The 18,853-nt window shown below is 39.6% G+C and overlaps 1 protein-coding gene across 1 annotated transcript in view; it reads left to right on the top strand.

Moving 5' to 3' along the window:
• Positions 1–18,853, top strand: part of STK39 (serine/threonine kinase 39) — a 104,806-nt gene that overhangs the window by 10,176 nt on the left and 75,777 nt on the right. The window contains exon 2 of the mRNA XM_086465400.1: positions 14,050–14,162. Coding sequence (XP_086321526.1) covers positions 14,050–14,162 — 113 coding nt within the window. The remainder of the gene's footprint in view (positions 1–14,049; positions 14,163–18,853) is intronic.

The following is an 18,853-nucleotide window of genomic DNA, read 5'->3' as shown; positions in this document are numbered from 1 at the left end:
TTGAAGGAAAAGCTTTATTTCTGAGGTAGTGTCATGCACCTATATTTGGTATGATAACATGCCATTGCTGTTGTAGAGTATTATTCAAATTAACTGCTAGGTTAACTTTTTTCTTCCTTAATACAAAAAGGTAATTTATTTTGAATTTTTTTCCCCTTATAGATCTTTGTTCTGTAGACAGCTGTAGCTCAAAATAGCTGTTTCTTCCAGTTCTTCAGAGTATGTTACTTTAGGACTTTTCTTTATAATGTTCTGAAAACTCACAGCTGAATAGAGGCTTGGACAGACAGGTAAGAAGGAGGTGGAAACAGTAGAAACCTTAGTCCTGCTGTTCATGTCTCAGCTTGGACAAACCAAACCTGTTCAGGGAGTCTCTCTTAACAGAGATTTTCCTCAGCTTTGTACATCAGGCATGAGCCTGCAAAACTTGAGCATGTCCGTGGACACAGAGATGATTAAGGGACTGGAGCATCTTTCGTTTGAGGCTGAGGGCTAGAACCATGCAATCAGGAGAAAAGAAGGCTCAGGGGGATCTTATCAATATGTACAAATATATGATGGCAGGGAATGAAGAAGCGCGAGCCAGACTCTTCTCAGTAATGCCCGTAGACAGGACAAGAGGCAATGGACACAAACCAAAACCGATGAATCTCAGTCTTAACACAAGGAAACTTTTACTGTGAGGATGATCAAATACTACAACAAATTGCCTGGAAAGGTGGTGGAGTCTCCATCTGTGGAGATACTCAAAACCTGGCTGGGCAATCTGTTTTAGCTGACACTGTTGAAGCAGCGGGATTGAACTAGGTGCTCTCTAGATGACACTTTCAACCTAAATGGCTCTGTGATTCCATTGTTCTAAACAATTTTTGGTGGTATCTTTGTGTGGAATAGAAGAAAAATACTTGATTTGGGTTCTTTCAAAGAGCATCTTAAATTTAGGAAGCAACTCTGACAAAAGTGTCCCTTGGAAAATATTTGTGGATTACAAATTAGTTCCACATTGTAATTTCATTAGTATCTTAGTTGTGTCTATGTCTATAAGTTTCTGGTGAAATGGGAGCAGATAAGGGGAGTGAATCAGTTAATGTTGAGGCCTCTACAATATATTTGGGTTTGGAGTTTTACTTTGAATGATAGGTATGCTAGTTCCTTGGATCAAACAGCCTAGCTGTCCTTGTTTTTGAAAATATGCAAAGGCTGTTTGAACCATTACATCTTTCATGGGTTAGAGCGTGTTTCTACTGGAGCAGAACCTCCAGTTCAGGTTCCTCTGAAAGGAGTTTATTTTGCACACACAAGAGCCTCTCTGCAAAGCAAACTAAAGCTCTATAAGGAAGATGAAGGAGAGTATTCACTTCAAAACTGCTCTGTTTGCTCTAAACCAAAATGCAGATGTAGAGGCAACCAAATAGTACTAAGTGCAGGTTGGTAATCTTTTTTTTTAAATTTCCCTCTGACTTCAAATACTTTATCCTCTGTCAGTTATTTCTGGTTTTTCTCCTCTCTAGTTTCTCCTGTGTCTGATGGGAGGCTTTGTCCTTGAGTAAGAACTGCATCCTGATATGCGTATGTCTAAATTGCATTGTTGGTTTCGTGAATACTTGAAGTATTGCTGTTAAGATTTTCCTGTGAAACTCTTGTGTTGACTGTTCACTCTAGAATAAAACTCTAGACCTTTGAAACAACAAGTTTCGATAAAAAATTTTTAAGGGAAGAGTGATGTCAGCTTTCCCTTTCTTTTCTCGATAAGTTTCTTCAGTTTAAATTGAGATTTCTTACCCAACATTCTTTTGTTGTGCAGCTGACTGAATGATAAGGAAGTTTATTTTAGCAGCTTTTCAAATGAATGCAGAAAAAAAGCTACTTCTTGTGGTGCATGTGCTTCTGAGTGAAATGTTTCTGCTGCTTCAGATCAATGAAGGAAAGATGAAATGCCCCTGCTGATACGCTTTCTGGAGAGCTAGTTAGGTAAAGGAGGATCTCTCAGATTTCTTACAGAAATGCCCTCTTCTACAAAAGCCCTGGAGATTTTGCTTTTTCTTTTTGATAACAGATAGTTTGAAGCCTGTGATTTAAAAACAAACAAACAAACAAACTTTTGGATTAACCTAGTAGGAACAAATTTATTATTCTCCCAAAATGTGAGCAAAATTCACCTAGTTTTATCAAACCCTGTAAAAACAAACTGTCAAGACCTCTTACATCTACTTCAACGTTGTTTTATTTTTCCTGTGTAACACTATGAACGATGAGAAAAAGTTTAAATTAAAAAAAAAGTGAGACCTCTTAGGTCATTGATGTTGTCTTTGACCTAACCACAGCTTGTTAAAACAGCAAGAAACTGTCTCTGTTTCACACAGATGTTCTTTGTGTGGCTTTTGGTTCTGTGAATTTGATTGCAAGGTTTTGGTACAACTGTAACTAAAAAAAATTCTGAATAAAATGGTTTACATTATTGTCTGAAAATTTGAGGGTAATTCACCCTACATTGTGAGGGTGAATGGGTAATAACACAACAGACAAAATCCATTTCAGTGTTTGCAATACATTCTTAAACTAAGTTGCATCCTTCACTTCAACTCATGTCTTCATGTCTTTTGTTGGGAAAATGCAGAATGACTAGGGATTTGTTGGATTCATTCACGTTGAGTACAGTACATCCACATTTCTCCTTACCACACAACGGCCCCAATGTGGCTGTACGACAGGAGCTGACTTCTGCCTGCAGTGTGCCAGCCGGGTGGCTGTGCAGCACAGCTGTGCTGCCGGCCAAGCTACAGGAGCAACAGAAACATGGGTGAAAAAGCTTGCTGCAAGTTCTTTGGCTGCTACTTTTTCTGTTTCTTCTTCCCTAACAAATTTGCAGTGTAAGTGAAGTTGGATTCTTTTTCATTTTGCAGGAAGCCAGTGCAGATCTGATTACAACACTAATGTTAACTGGAGAAGTGCTTGGGTGTCTCAGAGCTTTTCTTCTACCTCCTGTGTCTTGTGAGCTAGTTTAACAGATAATAATACCTCTTACATATGTGCCATTATTACTGGTGGCTCAGTTCTTTGTTTTGGTCTTCTCAAGTGTCCTTTCAGAGAACCTTTAAAGATGGTCCATGTTCCTACCAACATATTATTTTACATAATCTTAACCTAATGACAACCTAACAGAGTAGATCTTCCCTTTTTTCCCCTAGGTGCTAGGCTCAAATAGATTTATTTAGTTAGTTACTTTTCATTGCGCCCAAAGAAAAATATTCCTTTAAATCTCTTTAAGTAATGGACTGTTATGTGTAATGATACCCATTGTTCAATGGCACACATCTTCTACACTGTAAGTTTGGCGAATTCACGTTACCTTTGTATACTGATGTGAAAGTGGAGGCATTTTAGGTGTTTGTTAGGTGAATACAGCTAAGCAACCTCTTTGCTCTGTGACCTGATACATGCAATTTCTTTTGTAAATTATAGTAAAATACTGAAACGGAGTATAATTTTCTTTTACTCTTATGCATAATGCCTTTTTTCACTTTTTTGTTTTTAACAATGGCAGCTCCAATGGAAGGTAACGTGACTGAGAGAAGAGATTATTCCAGGTATAGAACTTGACTTTTTACTGCTAAGTTAAGTTTCGTACTCTTTAGTTCATTAATCTCTTAAAATGCAGTACTTGATGTTACTTTGTGATCATAACCTTGGAAAAGTGATAGCAAAGGGCGTAAACTGGACTACGTTTATAAAGCGATGATAAGGTATCCCAAGCAGACCTGAAAGCCATGGGACTTGTGAGGAAAATGTTAAGTTCTGCAAATGGGAACAGAGATACTTCATTTGCATTTCACGTTTGAGCCCATTCGAATTGATATGTTGTAGGTTTTAAGTAGCATATTTTATGAGCGATTCGATGTCTTTTTGAGGTCAGAACTGAACGTTTTTTAGCTTGTTTACTTGTTTGGTTTAGGATCAACTGTATTTATTAAGTTGTCTCTGTGTGTTGGTTGTTCCCCCATACCCTTCTTTTTTAGCACATGTGAGCAGGAGAATTTTGTGGTGTGTGAGAAGTAAATTCCGCAACAGAGAATAATATCTGTTTACTCCCAAGATTCTCTTAATCAAGCTTCTTGTCACCTGACACTACGGGGACAGCCAGGTTCTTTTAGGGATCCTTGGCAGAATGATGGTGGCACTAAAATGTAGATACAATTAAAGCTTTATTTTCTTAACAAGATATTATGATTAGTGTAGCACAGAACTTATGATTAGAATGGCACAGGATTTCTATGAGGAGAATCGGTATAGTTCAATTTATATGTAGTGTAATACAGAGTTTATGATATGACAACTTATGATTTCTAATCACCTGGATCGTAACGTAGGGTTTCTGATCACCTAGGTAATACAGAATTTATAATACAACTTAACTTACCCTTTCTAATCACCTGGACCCTCTGCAGATCATGTCAAATTTTAGTATGTAATTTGCTGTTTCAATATAGCAGTCATAATCTAGACTTGAAAATCCTATGAAAACATACAAGTCAGTCACTCAGTCCCCACAGGAAGCACATGACAGTGGAGGCATCCCTGGCCATGGGGGTCACAAGTCTTACTGCCCAGCAGCAGCTCTGGTCCAAGTTCCCCACTCACAACTTCTAACTGCTTGATTTTATGGACAGTGCTCTGTGTGCTGTTACGCTGCTTTGTTCTGTGACGAGGTCATCACCACCACTGAGTTGACTGGTTGCCTGAGACCTTTAAAGCCAGAGGAAGGGAGTAATCGGCCTGGTGCCCAGGAATCTTGAGGCCTTTAGGGAGGGGAAGAAGAAATCTGTTTGGATTGTCTTCTGGATTCACAGGACCTTCTCAGGGCATGATAATAAAGGGAAAGGGAGTGAATATGTGACCCACTCAGTCATAGAGAATGGCTATTTGCCTTATAAAATGGTGTCAGTTATGCTAACCACATTACCAGGGGTTGGGAGCAGCAAGCACTGGTCACACCAGTCTTACCCTGACACGTCCACAAGGCAAATTGCAGTTCTGATGACTAGAAATTCTGAAATAGCAGTGATTGTGGGTTTTTTTTATATAAACATTTTTCACTTATAAATAACAATTCTTAAGAAGATATTTGAGATGTGGAGCAGAGCAAAAGGCATTTAATCTTGGGTAGTGTTTATAATACAGGGTTTGCCTAGACAGTCTAATTTGAGTTGCTATAGTTCCATTTCAACTTCTTTATTTAGACAACTCATCTATTTTAAATGACAAGTCAGGGAGAAGATAAGACCTGCTGAAAGTGGACTGTTTTTGTTTAGGTTTTTCTTACCTGCAGTGGTGCTGACATTTCCTTGGTGTGGATTACTAATGAATGGGAAGATGCTCTCATACCAGATCTGGAAATGTACCAGTCTCCCTGTGAGCTCCATGACTAGCATGTGAGAGGACTCAAGGCCATGGAGTACTTAGTTAAAAGATAAATTTGATGATGACATACACAGATGGGCATTAAACTTTCTTAATGTTTGACATCACTCCACTTTCCTTTGCGACACACCTACACCTTTCTTTAAGTGTGAAGTACCAAGGTGTGTTTGGAGTATGTGCAACTTCCTAGTCAAAGACAAGCAAAAGGAGAAGCATTGTGGTTTCCGTTTGTTTCTGATGCACTTCTGAAAGTTGATCTTGAACTTCATTAGCACCTTATCTTTTCCAAAAGACTTGAATTCCTTTGTAGGAATTCCTTCTTAAAAAAAGAGCAGGAACATGTTTTGTGATGTACCTTATCTTATTTTTGTGATTCATAGGGCTAAAAGGTTTCCAGTGTGACGTGTAGTGCTGCCAGGTAGATTGCTAACTGTGTTTTCTGCTGTGTTGTTGTCACTTCAAAGACTAATCATGATAGCACAGGGGGATAAAACCATGTTCTTACACTAAATATACTATATTGGATTGGAAAACTGGTAAGGGAGCTGGGATATTGACTGTCTTACTACTCTAGCTTCAAAGGCAAGACTGCAATATGTGACATGACTGTATGGGGTAACAGGATGTACTTCTCTGGTGGTGAGGTATGGCTTTATTTCTACCGAGCTTCAACAGAACATGTGATTTTGATCCACCTATAAGTTATTGTTTCTCCCATGCGCTTGACAAACACAGCAGCTATATTTTTGGTTGTTCATTTATTTCGCTTGTTTCAATGGAGTTGCCCTAAATAAAGCTCTTCTGACAGAGAAAAATAAAAGAATCTCTTGGGCTGAGGTTTAACATCAGTACTTCTATGTCTCTGTGGGACAACTGGAATGAGAACAGAGGGAGGGGGTGGTTGTGAGGTGGAAGGAGGTAGTGGGCATAGTCTTCATTTTTCTTTCCTCAGTTTCCAAACTGTGTGCTTATTGCCAGGTTTATTTGAATGCCCCGAACATAGTTAATGGTCATCCTTGGACATTCCACTCTGATCTTAGTGTGTTGATGGCATTGTACCAAGCTGACAGGCACTGGGCTCTGTGTTGCCCTAGGTAGAAGTCTCCTTACGGAAACAGCGTCTGAAGATAAAAAGCCATCGTTCAGGCTGATACTTTATTTCAATGCTGAACACAGTCACTGTTAAGTAAACCTATGTGTAATCTAAATATATCTGGTTTCACTTTCTAGCCACAGATTTAATGCCTTTGTCAGTCAGAGCAGAGCGCTCTTAAAATTCTTTTAACTATGACTAGTGGTGATAGCTGATTATTCTTCAGATAAGACATTTCAGAAGAGTTCCTGCAATATGGCGTGTCTAGGCTCACTGGTGGAGGGAAGGAAGACTTTGACGTTTTCCAGATCATTGGTATAGGTTTTCCACTTTCTTGTATGGTATTGATTTGTCTTATCTCCTGAATACTTAGTTTGTGATTGATAGTTATTTGTTGTACTCTGATGCGAGAAGCCTCTGTGTTCAAGACGGTAGATTCCTGTTCTCATATGCTTTTGGCAGAAGAATTTATTTATTCTGTTCTGCAGATTTGACAGGGAGTTGTAAAATAGTACTGCATAGCAAACCTCAAAATATTTCCTGTAATTTATCTAGCTGAATATCTGATATAGCCAGTCCTTTTACTGTTTTAGTGAGGGTGGTGGGAAATAAAGAGAATAGTTGAAAAAGCCTAGTCGTTCCCTCCTGCCCTATTTTTCTTATGTGTGAGGTTTTATTGATGATTGTGAATCCCCCTGACTTTTTTTTTTTTTTCTGCATGGAGAATACAATGTCTAGTCAATGCTCAAGCTTGCTGTTTCTTAGCTTTAGTACAGATTGGCTCAACACTTACTTAGAAATTCTCTTGGAGTTTTTCTATAATGCATAGTAATTTTGATGTGGACATTTAGGCTACTTCTCCAAGACTTCTGTGGGGTCACAGAGGTATTTGTAGACTGTTATCATATTTGGAGAGTTTTTTCTGGATTATTTATGCAGTGTGCTTTTGAAAAGTAGCACAGGATAAGCTAGACCTCAGAGACATTGTGTAAGATACCCTCCCACAAAAAGGTAAATACAACAATTGAATAACCCAGTCATTCTATAGCCATAATGGTGATGTTTTTAAATGTCCAACTGCAGAACAAATTAGTTTTGTACAGCACTATGATGAATTAATGAGATTAATTGTTGAATGATGAAAATGCTGAAGCAGCAGTTCTATGTATGAACATAGATTTCGTAGAACTCTTAGTGTATTTTAAGTGAATTATGTCATAAGCCTAATGGCTAGGATAAACAAACTAGTATCCAAGTGAGTTATAAGGGGAGGGATTTGATCCCAGCATGAATTAAGAACAGAAAGTGGGCAGAAATTGTTAGTAAATTGTATTTACATGATTATCATGAAGTTCTTAAGAACACAAGCATTTATGTCTTGTGAAGATGAAGAGAGAAATGAGAAATCACATTTTCTGTGAAGTTAAGTTTCAGAAAGATTTAGAGTTTAGTATCATGGTCTAAATGAGCTTTAATGAGCTAGAAACTGAAAGAAATTAAAGGTTCTTTGTTCTCCATTTCTTAACCAAAAGTATTGCTTTGCCATCAACAGAATTGATTCTTTTGAGACTGAAGAGCCTAGTTCTGCACAATGCTGCCATAGAGTGTCTTGAAGTACAGATCAGTTCATAACAGATACGTAGTAATGCTGGAATATGCTCCACAATATTGCATGCAGTATACAACATACACAACATAGCTTTCAAGGCTTGTATATTAGCATGGATGATTTGTATGTTATGTAAAAAAAACCTACATGTTTTTGTGAGTGGAAACCTAAGCTAGATTGCGTTTGTGCAGGCACGGTTTGTGTGCACAAGTACATTCTGCTCTATGCAAAAGGAATCCTGCAGTGACATTGTGTATGAGCTGCATTTGAGAATTACTTAGGGGGGGTCTGTTCTTCAGAACTGGATTGTCTGAGAGATTAAATAAAAATACTTTCACAGCTGCTTCATCCATTTTCATAGATTTAATTCGATTTAGTAATGGCTTCTTTTACAGACAGTTACAATATAGTCTTGGATTTGAGGCTAACAAAATTTATGTGCACTAATCAGCTACGTTTAACAGGAGGTTTGTATATGTTGGGGGAACAGAAGAGGTGTGTAAAAATGCAGGTGGTATAGGTTAGTATGTAAGAGTTTGTATAGATTCTGAGGTAAGGTATTTAGTGTTTTCCAATTACGAACTGCTGTCTAACCCTTCAGATAACTAGTTAACAAGAAAATGTACCGTTACCAACAGATTACATCCTCCTCTTCAGAGATTAGGTAGAACCACGGTGGCATTGGGGAAGGTGTCTTTGGGTAGAGTGTCTGAAGGGATCTAATGAATGCAGAAATCTTTTAAAGAGGTTTGTGTTGGAATATGGTAGAGTAACAGTGAGCTACTAAAAATAACTTGGTAAATCACTATGGGGTAGTGAGGTTACTGACTTCTGTTTTTGAGGAGAAGAAGAAAATTGAAAGGAGTAGTTCTATCTTCAGTAGAGTTACCGCACAGTGATGAATGAGTGGAAAGTGTCAGAACTTTATACATAGCAGGGAATAAATGAAGTGTCATATGCTTGTATGAAGAAGGATGTGTGCAAGTGCAATATGCAAATGATATGGTCCGGCCGTCTCATCTCACTGTCTGTCTTCTTGGGACTTGACTAGTAGAGGGTAGATAAAACTAAGATGTTAATGTTAGTTGTTGATCACACTTGTTCAAAGGTCATCCTTCTTTCTACCAGCTGGAGACAGGTTCTGTGAGGATTAAATTCCTGTTTAAAAAAAAATAAAGTCAAGATACCTTCATGTAGGATTTAGAACAGCTTGAAGGAACTTATTCAGAGAAGCTTAAATCCTGGATGAGTATTTGTGTTTGTAGCATTTTCATAGAATCATGGAATGGTTTGGGTTGGAAGGGACCTTAGAGTTCATCTAGTGCCAATCCCCCTGCCATGGGCAGGGACACCTCCCACTACACCAGGTTCCCCAAAGCCCCATCCAGCCTGGCCTTGAACGCTGCCAGGGAGGGGGCAGCCACAGCTTCTCTGGGCAACCTGTTCCAGTGTCTCACCTCCCTCACAGTAAAGAACTTCTTCCTGATATCTAATCTAAATCTCCCCTCTTTCAGTTTGAAACCATTACTCCTCATCCTATCACTACCCTCCCTGATCAAGAGTCCCTCCCCACCTTTCCTGTAGCCCCCCTTTAGGTACTGGAAGGCCACTAGAAGGTCTCCCCGGAACCTTCTCTTCTCCAGACTGAACAACCCCAACTCTCTCAGCCTGTCCTCATGACGTGCTCCAGCCCCCTAATTATCTTTGTGGTCCTCCTCTGGACCTGCTCGAGCAGGTCCATGTCTTACTTATGCTTTCTGTGAAGCATGTGAAAAGTGGGATGCAGAAAACTGCTTTTAGGTTATATCCTTTCAGGAGAAAGTGAAATGTAGCCATATGTAATAGCTCTTGAGAAGATTTCTATTTCATGAACCCAAATAGTTAAAAGCAATTCTAATGGCTCTGCTGCCCTGAGGGCAGGATGGTACCGTTCATAGCGTGGGAACAGGTTGGCTGTAAGGGCATGCTTACACTAGAGAGGACGGCAGCACAAATGTGAGGACAAGATGAAACTCTCTGACTGGCTGCCTATTATGAAATGGGATAGTAGACATCTTGATGTGGACTAAAGTTGCATTATTTCACCGCTAACTTTTGAAATTGGCAAAAAGAACCTGGCTGTAGCAGAATGACTTTTCCAGTATTGGAAAAACTCCATCATTCTTACAAAGCTCTTTTTTTAGCGTGACCACTGGTAATCCTTTATTTTGTTCTCCTGCAGGAGACAGCTGGATGTAAAGGCTTCATGGTTTATCCAACCTGAGCTTCCATTATACTAGAGCAGTTTTCTAAATAGAGACTGGATGCTAAAACTAGTCTGTGCTTTAGTTGTGTTAGTTAGTATGTTTTCTGCTGTGAGGGTTTTTGAAGACTTGTAAGGCTCAGCATACCTGAAGAAGTCATGCCTTCTGATAAGGAATGGTCGACTATAGTCTATTTTATGTAATAATTTTCTGTGACCCTAATTTGTTATGCTAAAAGGTTGTCTGTGACAATTTTGTTTCACTGTATGATAGTGCATTACTCGTGTAGTCTGTTATCTCTTGACTGAAGTGCTTATCTGGGTTGTGCTGTTTGTAACAGCTACTCCTCTGGAACACTTTACATTTCTACTTGATTAGTAGACTACAGAAGGGCATCTCTTTATTGACACAAAAAGGAGCCTTCTGACTAGATGGAAAAGCTGCAGATTTTACTCATCTTTATCCCCTGTTGTTCACCTTATGAGCCAGAGAAGGAGATGGAAACATCTTTTAAGAGGAAGGAGACATATAGCTATCAAATGTCTGACTCCTACTTCAGTACTTGAAACTGCTTTTTCAAATGGGTTTTATATGTGGGTCACACTGAGAATGCAGGCTGGACAGATTGCCTTTACTATCAAAATACTGTATTGCATAGAGTATACAAAAGCCAGGAGAAAGAAGAAAACAAGTATATTGGCTTTATTCTAAACATAGAAAGCTTTTTGCATTGTCAGTGCATCATATTCTTGTGGTGAAGAGTATCCCATTGCAAGTCATCTCTGTCTGAGGAGAAAAGACAGGGAGGTACACTGAAAGGCTTTTCATATACATAAAATTTAAACTCTAGTTTGCATCCTAAAACCTCATATCTCATCCTCTTTCAGTAGGCAAAAGAGGAACAGATCTTCAACTTGTGCAAAAGGATAGCTCAGGATTAATTTTGCAGTCAAGTCTCTTTAAATAGTAGTAAGCACATAGTTTTGGGGTTGAGATCTCACAGAACTTAAGCAAGAGATATAGTGGGGTGGGGTCAGGGATGTGACAGGACTTTTTTTTTCTCATCTGATTTTTCCAGAATGTTTTGAAGTGTTACTGCCATTTTACTTTAACTTGAGGGAGTATGAGCCAGCAGTGTGCCCAGGTGGCCAAGGCGGCCAACAGCATCCTGGCCTGTATCAGAAATAGCGTGGCCAGCAGGAGTAGGGAGGTGATCATGCCCCTGTACTTGGCACTGGTGAGGCTGCACCTTGAATACTGTGTGCAGTTTTGGGCCCCTCACTACAAGAAGGACATTGAGCTGCTGGAGTGTGTCCAGAGAAGGGCAAGGAAGCTGGTGAAGGGTCTGGAGAACAGGTCTTGTGAGGAGCGGCTGAGGGAACTGGGGTTGTTTAGTCTGGAGAAGAGGAGGCTGAGGGGAGACCTTATTGCTCCCTACAGCTACCTGGAAGGAGGTTGTTGTGAGGTGGGTGTTGGTGTCTTCTCCCAAGTAACAAGTGATAGGGTGAGAGGAAATGGCCTCAAGTTGTGCCAGGGGAGGTTTAGATTGGACCTTAGGAAAAATTTCTTCACTGAAAGGGTTGTCAAGCATTGGAACAGGCTGCTCAGGGACATGGTTGAGTCACCATCCCTGCAGGTATTTAAAAGACATGCAGATGTGGTGCTTAGGGACATGGTTTAGTGGTGGACTTGGCAGTGCTAGGTTAATGGTTGGACTGGGTGACCTTAAAGGCCTTTTCCAACCTAAACAATTCTATGATTCTGTCCTGTGAAGCAGTCAGCATTTCATTCTGGCCTTGGCTGAGTAATTTTTCAGAGTGCTTTTTCTGTTTGTCCTTTGTGTGACCTTTGTGTATGAATCTATTTTGAAAGTGAAGATCTGGTTGTTTCCTACAAGTAAATAAAACCACTGGCATAGATGAAAAAATACATCTTAGTCTTTGTTCTTGTATCGTTAATAGCTAAAAATTTGCTAAAAATTGTGCCTCAACCTACGGTTGTGTAGCCAAAGTAACAAGAGGCTTTGTGTCTTGATGTCTGCTGAATGAGAACTTCATTAAAGTGATGTAGATGAGTCTTACTTGAACTGAATTGTGCTGACTTGGTGGTTTGTTCCTTGGGATGGCTTATTTAATTTTTAAAATCTCTCTTAATTCTTTTATTACTTATATTATTGGAATGTTTGAAGGCTTTGTTCTGTAAGCAGACAGAACAGGACATGTCAATATTTGCCTGTGACCGCATCCTGCAAAAACATGACTAGTTGGTCCTATTGAGACTTTTTTTCTTTAAGATGAGCTCAGAATTTTGTAATGAAATTTATACACTGAGTTAGAAAGCTTTGTCATTTGAGTCAAAACGTCGTGTGAACAAACAATACATGAAAATAGCTAAGCAAATAGCAATTAAAACACGGACAATAACTTTCAGTCATGAGGTATTGCCGGTGCTGTTTTCAGATGTGCAGAGGGAAAAGCTCTCAATTGTTCTTAAGTCGGCTGGTAAGTGAATCCACGTTTGTAGAGCTTGACAACAAAAGGCTTTTTGTTCACAATTTGTGTTCATCTAGGACATGCCGATTACTGAGCATAAATAGAACATAGTGTATGAGCAGGCCAATATAACATGCTGCCCAATTTGTGACTTACCAGAAATCTATAATTTATATTAAAATGTTTAGAATTACAGGTAAAAGCTACTTGTTGGGGGTTTTAGATTTCTGCATGAATGAGCACAATATGATTACTTTGAGGAAGCACACACTGCTGCATTTGATGTGGCAGCGAGATATGCAACCTGGGCAAAACTCTTTCTGAATGTTACTTGCCATCATTTCATCAATGTAGTGAGGCTATACTGACTGTGGCAAAGCCAGTGAGTGCTTGATAAAAGAAGCAACAAGACCTTTTACTCCTGCTGTTCACAAATAAAGTATACTAAAGAAAATTATTCTAATGCTTTCACCAAAATTTGTTCAATTCCACCAGGCTTTGTAATCGGTGTAGTTGTATGACCATATGTGATTTGCATGTCAAGTAAGCGTGACTGACTTTCTCTCCTGGGCCATTCAGCAACATGCATCTTCTTACTGTGCCTCCTGCGCTCTTTACAACAATCAGCATGCTTTTTGTAGGATGTTACCCTAATCACGACGAATGAGGAGGAACACAGATGAAACTGTAGAAGATTTGGCATGTGCAATTTTACTGGTATTTTTCTGTTCATTGCATAGTGGGAACAAAAACCTGGTTAAACAGGGCCTGACCTGAAAGAACTGAAAGAAGTAACATTTGATAAACCACGCACTCCCTACCCTCCCACATAATGTTTTAAATTGGGTTAACTTTGCAAGTCATGTTCTTGGTTGAAACGGATGTGTCCAAAGACGAAAGTGTAATGGTTCCCAAACTGTGAAATGCATTGAGGTGGTGGATGTGGATTGATAAATGAGCACATTGTTTTAAGTTGTCGGCTTGGGAATTTTTTGTGCAGTATGGAACAGAAACTTTGAGGTTTTTCTTCGCCATTTAAGAAGTATGCAAACTGTCTTGCTAGTGGAAAGGGAAAGCTCTGAAAAAGGATAAACAACAGATTTTTAAGTTCTTGTCAGAATGGGGTTCTTATGTTGGTCACTGGTTTAAACTCCTATTATATTAAGACTGTGTTCCTCTTCTGCCCTTTTTCAGGTAGCGGTGCTACAGCAGTTGTCCAGGCAGCGCTGTGCAAACCCAGGCAAGAACGCGTAGCAATAAAGAGGATCAACTTAGAAAAATGCCAAACCAGTATGGATGAATTACTTGTAAGTAAATCAGAGGGGAACATAATACATGGGGACTAGCTTCTGTTTTGATTTTGGTTTTTGCTTGGTCCAAAAGTGAGCGTAGAATTTTATGCAGGATAATGCAATGAGAAAAGGATTTGAAAATAATGTGAAAGAAGTATGCCCTTGCCCTAAAAATATGCTTTACCAATGTGTATTTTCTAATGCCACAAAACCAAGAAGTGCAAATTTGAATCTTGGAATAACCAACTATTTAAAACTGTGGGAAGAACCTTACCCCTTGCTTTCTGGAGGTTCCATTTTCAAGAGATTACCGTCTAGTTCTCTGTCTTTTCTTAATACTGAGGAAAGATACATTATCTTTTGATTAAACACTGATTAAAAATATAAAGGTAAAATTTAGTAGGTCTCCTTAAAATATCCAAAGCTCCAAAATATGGCAAAAACTAGTTGGATGTTTTGTAAGGATAACTTTTGAGGGGAAAAGTAGGAATGGCTAAGCTGCCATCTACACAAGGAAACTCTTGTTTGAGCTAATAACATGCGTTCATCTGATAGGCCATAACAAGCCATGTGAGGAATGCTGTTTGGGTCACTGATCAGCAGAGGAAGGGACCTGTAAGTGGCCTTTTGAAAAAGGGACTGTGAGAGTTTTTCCTCTGCATTGGTTATGGCAATCTAGACAAAGTTGCAAAGAACTGTTTAAAAAAAAAAAAAAAAAAGAAACCTGTTGCTTTCTAATGTTCCTAGTCAGGTGCTTATAAGACTAATGCGTATTTATAGATAGACAGCATAACAAGAGTTGAAGGACACAAAACCATTCTAAAAGTGAGAACACTCTCTTCTGTTCCACAGGTTATACTACTGCCTAGAGACTGTGGGCTTTTTCTAATGCAGAAATTCCTGCCTCTGAAGGAAATGGTCTCCTCAGCAGGGAATTGCCAGTGCAAAAGATATCTTGAATTTGATACAGAGGGTATGGTCCATCCAGTTTCTTCAGATAAAATGGCTTTTTTACAGTGGAGGACCCAAAATGCTTTTCCCCTGGTGATCGATGGCATTCGCCTTCAGTTTATGCAACAGCTTGTATGGGACATTGTGTTTTTTTTAAGAGAGGATTGTGGTAGTGGAAGCTACCTCTGAAGTAGTGAGGCTTCTGTCAACTAAAAACTCAAAAGATAAACTCTGAACTGTGTTAAGAAAGAGAACAGCCCAAGGTGAGATGCTGTGCATGATGCATTAACATCTACACTCCATAAAGAACATTTCTATAAAACCAGAAATACTAATAATTGTAATATAAAATGGTCAAAATTTAATCTTTTTTGATTAGAATTTGAACTAATAATGGGATTTAAGAATTAAAAAGTTGCAACAAATAAAAAGACAAAACTGCCAAAGATCTGCAAGAGGTCTAGAGAAACGACTGCAGTTCATTACCAGCTTGTACGAAGCTACCTTAGCAAGTGCTTGACTATCTTTACTGCTAACATGTCTCCACTGTCTGCCAGATGAGATAATAGGTCTTGAATTTTTGGTCCCATATTGCTTTCTTTTGGTACGAAGACAGCTGTCCATACCATCTTTTTTTTATTATTTTATTTTAAACATAAGTCAATTTCTGCTTTTCTGTGTTCAGATTTTGTGTTTCTTTTATTTGTTGATCTGTTTTGATCTGAATGTAAATTCTGGCTTTCAGAGTTCCTGGTTAGGAGAGTAAAAAAGCCAAAAAGGGCCATGTATGATTCCTTTTATTTTTGTATGTGCACACACATGTGCATGCGTACATGTACATAGGTGTTGGGTTTTTTTGTGTGAGGGGAAGTATACTTACTCTCAGTTCTGATAGAGATTTTTAAATTTTGTCTAAAAAATAGACATGTTATTCTGGAAAAGGGCATCATTGACCTTCAAAACCTCTTGTGACAACTGTACTAACATTTTTATTTCAGTTGGTAATACTTAGAATGCTCTTGCATTCTGTTTTTTTTTAACACTTTCTTGAGTCTGCTCAGTTTTCAATCACTTATTTTTCTGATCAAACCATTTCCATTGGCACAGGGTTGTTCTAAAACTCTGTGTGCCCTCTGAACATGCTGTTCTGCAAAATCCTGCTGCTGAGTGCTTAAAGTTGGTGCGCAAAGGCACTATTTGCAAATCCGCAGCTGCGTGGCCTTCAGAGAAGTGGAAAATGCAGCAAGCCTGGTGCCCACGTAAGCAGACTTAGGATTTGGTCCAGTGTCTATTAAAATAGAAAGGCAGTGTTGGAGGGAGTTTAAATAATACTAAGGTTACACAGGCTGCCAAACTCCTGAAATTCAATACTCTGTTTCCTGCAATGTCCTGTGTTCTCACTTTTGTAAGCTGAATGTAACTGAACCCCATAATCCAAGGAAAAAGTTCCTGTCCTTAGTAGTGTCCTCACTGGGTAGCTTCCCCCATCGCTTTACCTCCAGTTTTTTAAAATAAACAACAAACTCGATGCTAGAAGGAATATTCTATAGAATGGCTTATTTGAGTGAATAGATTTTCTAAACTGTTTGCTCTGGATAGTCCTTTGAGGCAGGCTCTCTGGAGGAACCCCTCGTGTGTTATGCCCAGCCCCTCAAACAGCTATACCTAGGGTTTCTGTGGCGAAGGCCCTGGGAAAGCACCCACATTGCTGCAGCACCTGCCTGGTCACTGGGAGCTGGGCCCGGCCCTGTGGGTGCTGCAGCTGAGCACCGAAAGGAGCTGTCTTGCAGTTGCTTATTAACTGTATCACCCACCTGCCCTTAGGCCAACACACATTTTTGCGCAGCTGCTTAGTGAAACTGCATCAGGAATAACCTGGCTGAAAAGAAGTTAGCTTTTACCTGGATGTATTTCCTGATGTGGTGCATAAACACTTGTGCTAGCACAAGGGAGGGAAAAGCAAAGGGATGAGGGAGAGACTAAATTTTAAGTGCTGTTATAACTTTGGTGCTGTTGAATGTCTAAAGTGATGTGAATGTGGAGAAGGCTCTGGGGCATTCTCCTGGATATCCTGCTGCAAGCTTTCCATCTGACAGTGTGTTTTAAGTGAATGCTTTTCTCTCTCACCTGTGCATATCATGGGCCTCAGACAAATAATTGAAGTTTGTGAAGGCTTACCATTCTGTGTGTGATAGAGGCTCCCCAGAACTGCAAGTCTGAAATTAATACTTTCCTGACTAAAACTTAATCCCTTATCTCTCATGGGGTGCTTTCTATTTTTTTATTTCGATAAAGACTCTTTTCAGGAAAAGTCACCAAAGCTGAGACACAAGGTGCCTTTGGCTGTGGTTATTGTGATAGCTCAGTTTTTGCCAATGAGTTGATGCAGGCAGACACAATATTCAAAGCACTTTTCAATTAAAGACAGTGAAATTTACCGTAGTCAATTAGTTACATTTCTGCATTATTAATGTGTGAGTAAAATAGCTGAGGTGTATTTTTGCTCAGTAGTGGCAGGTAGACTTTTTGAGCTATCATTATGTTACCAGCATAGGAAAAAATAAAGCAAGAAATGAAATAGTAATAAAGAGCGGGAGAGTTACAGTTAAGATTTGGTACGGATAGCTGAATTAAGAACCTGAGGCAGTAATTTCACTTGTGTTTAAGCTGACATGTCTTCTGGAAAAGGGAAATGTGCCCTATATATACTGCTTCTGTTTTCCACCTACTGCCTCCTAGGGGGTAAAAAAAAAAAAAAGCTGTTTTGCAAATTGCTCAGTTATTCAGGCTCATTGCATGACTATCCAGGTATTCATCGTCCTGTGGTTCAGGGCTCAGAACTTTTCTAGGGAGGAGGACTTTTGACAACAGGACTAGCTGAAACATGTGTCAAACTGCAGCCTGACTTAATAGTCACCAAAAGGCATCAGGAGATTAAATCACAGTCTTCAATACATACAGTTAACTTTTTATTAGAAAGCGGCTGTGATCTCGAATGCGTTGCAAATAACAACAACAAAACCCCCCCTCTTTCAAACATTTGCTGAATTGAGGTTGAAAGTTGAAAATGGCATCTGTGGCAGCTTTAATCAATCTAAGTGGGACTGCCATAGTGCCCGCCTTGCACATGTAACGTGGGTCCACCTGAAAGCAGTTGCTTTTCAGGTAGGGAGTGGAGGTAGGGAGTGGAGGTGGAAGAGTTTGGGTTTTAGCTGGATTGGCTTGCTGACTGGCTCACCCTCCACGAGCATGTCCTCTGGCTCCAGGATGGATCAGGATTGTGTGGCTGGAGGTGGAGAGGGAGAAGTAGGGTTGTGGGAGCTTAAGTTTGTGTGAGGCCAAGCTCTCCAGTACAAAAAGGGCCTAAACGCTCCTATGTAAAGGATTGGCAGGATAATGAGAGCTGCCAGAAAGGTGTTTCAGAACAATTATGTAAAAGAGTGACTAGAAGAAGGACTCTGCTTGAAATAACAGATACAAGGCAGTCATTCTTAATGTGTACAGCTGTGGTGTGTCGTAGATGGTGTTGCTTGGTAGTGCCACGTTGTGCATATGTTGGTGACTGTGTGCTGCTCTAGTCAATTGTTTTATCTGACTTTTGGTCTTAACATTGCTTTTTCCTCTTGTACTTCTGTTTGATTGTGTGGCTCTGCTGTCCACCTGTCTATCCCACAGTAGCTGAGCCAATGGTGCTGTGGCCTTTGTCCAACAGTTTCCTTCCTGCTTTCTCACCTCCTCTTTTTCTACTCTTTTCA

The sequence above is a fragment of the Leptosomus discolor genome, chromosome 5 (genome assembly GCF_034619465.1).
Source record: "Leptosomus discolor isolate bLepDis1 chromosome 5, bLepDis1.hap2, whole genome shotgun sequence".
NCBI lineage: Eukaryota > Metazoa > Chordata > Aves > Leptosomiformes > Leptosomidae > Leptosomus > Leptosomus discolor.
The sequence above is the reverse complement of the archived record's forward strand: the minus strand, read 5'-3'. Positions and strand labels throughout refer to the sequence as shown.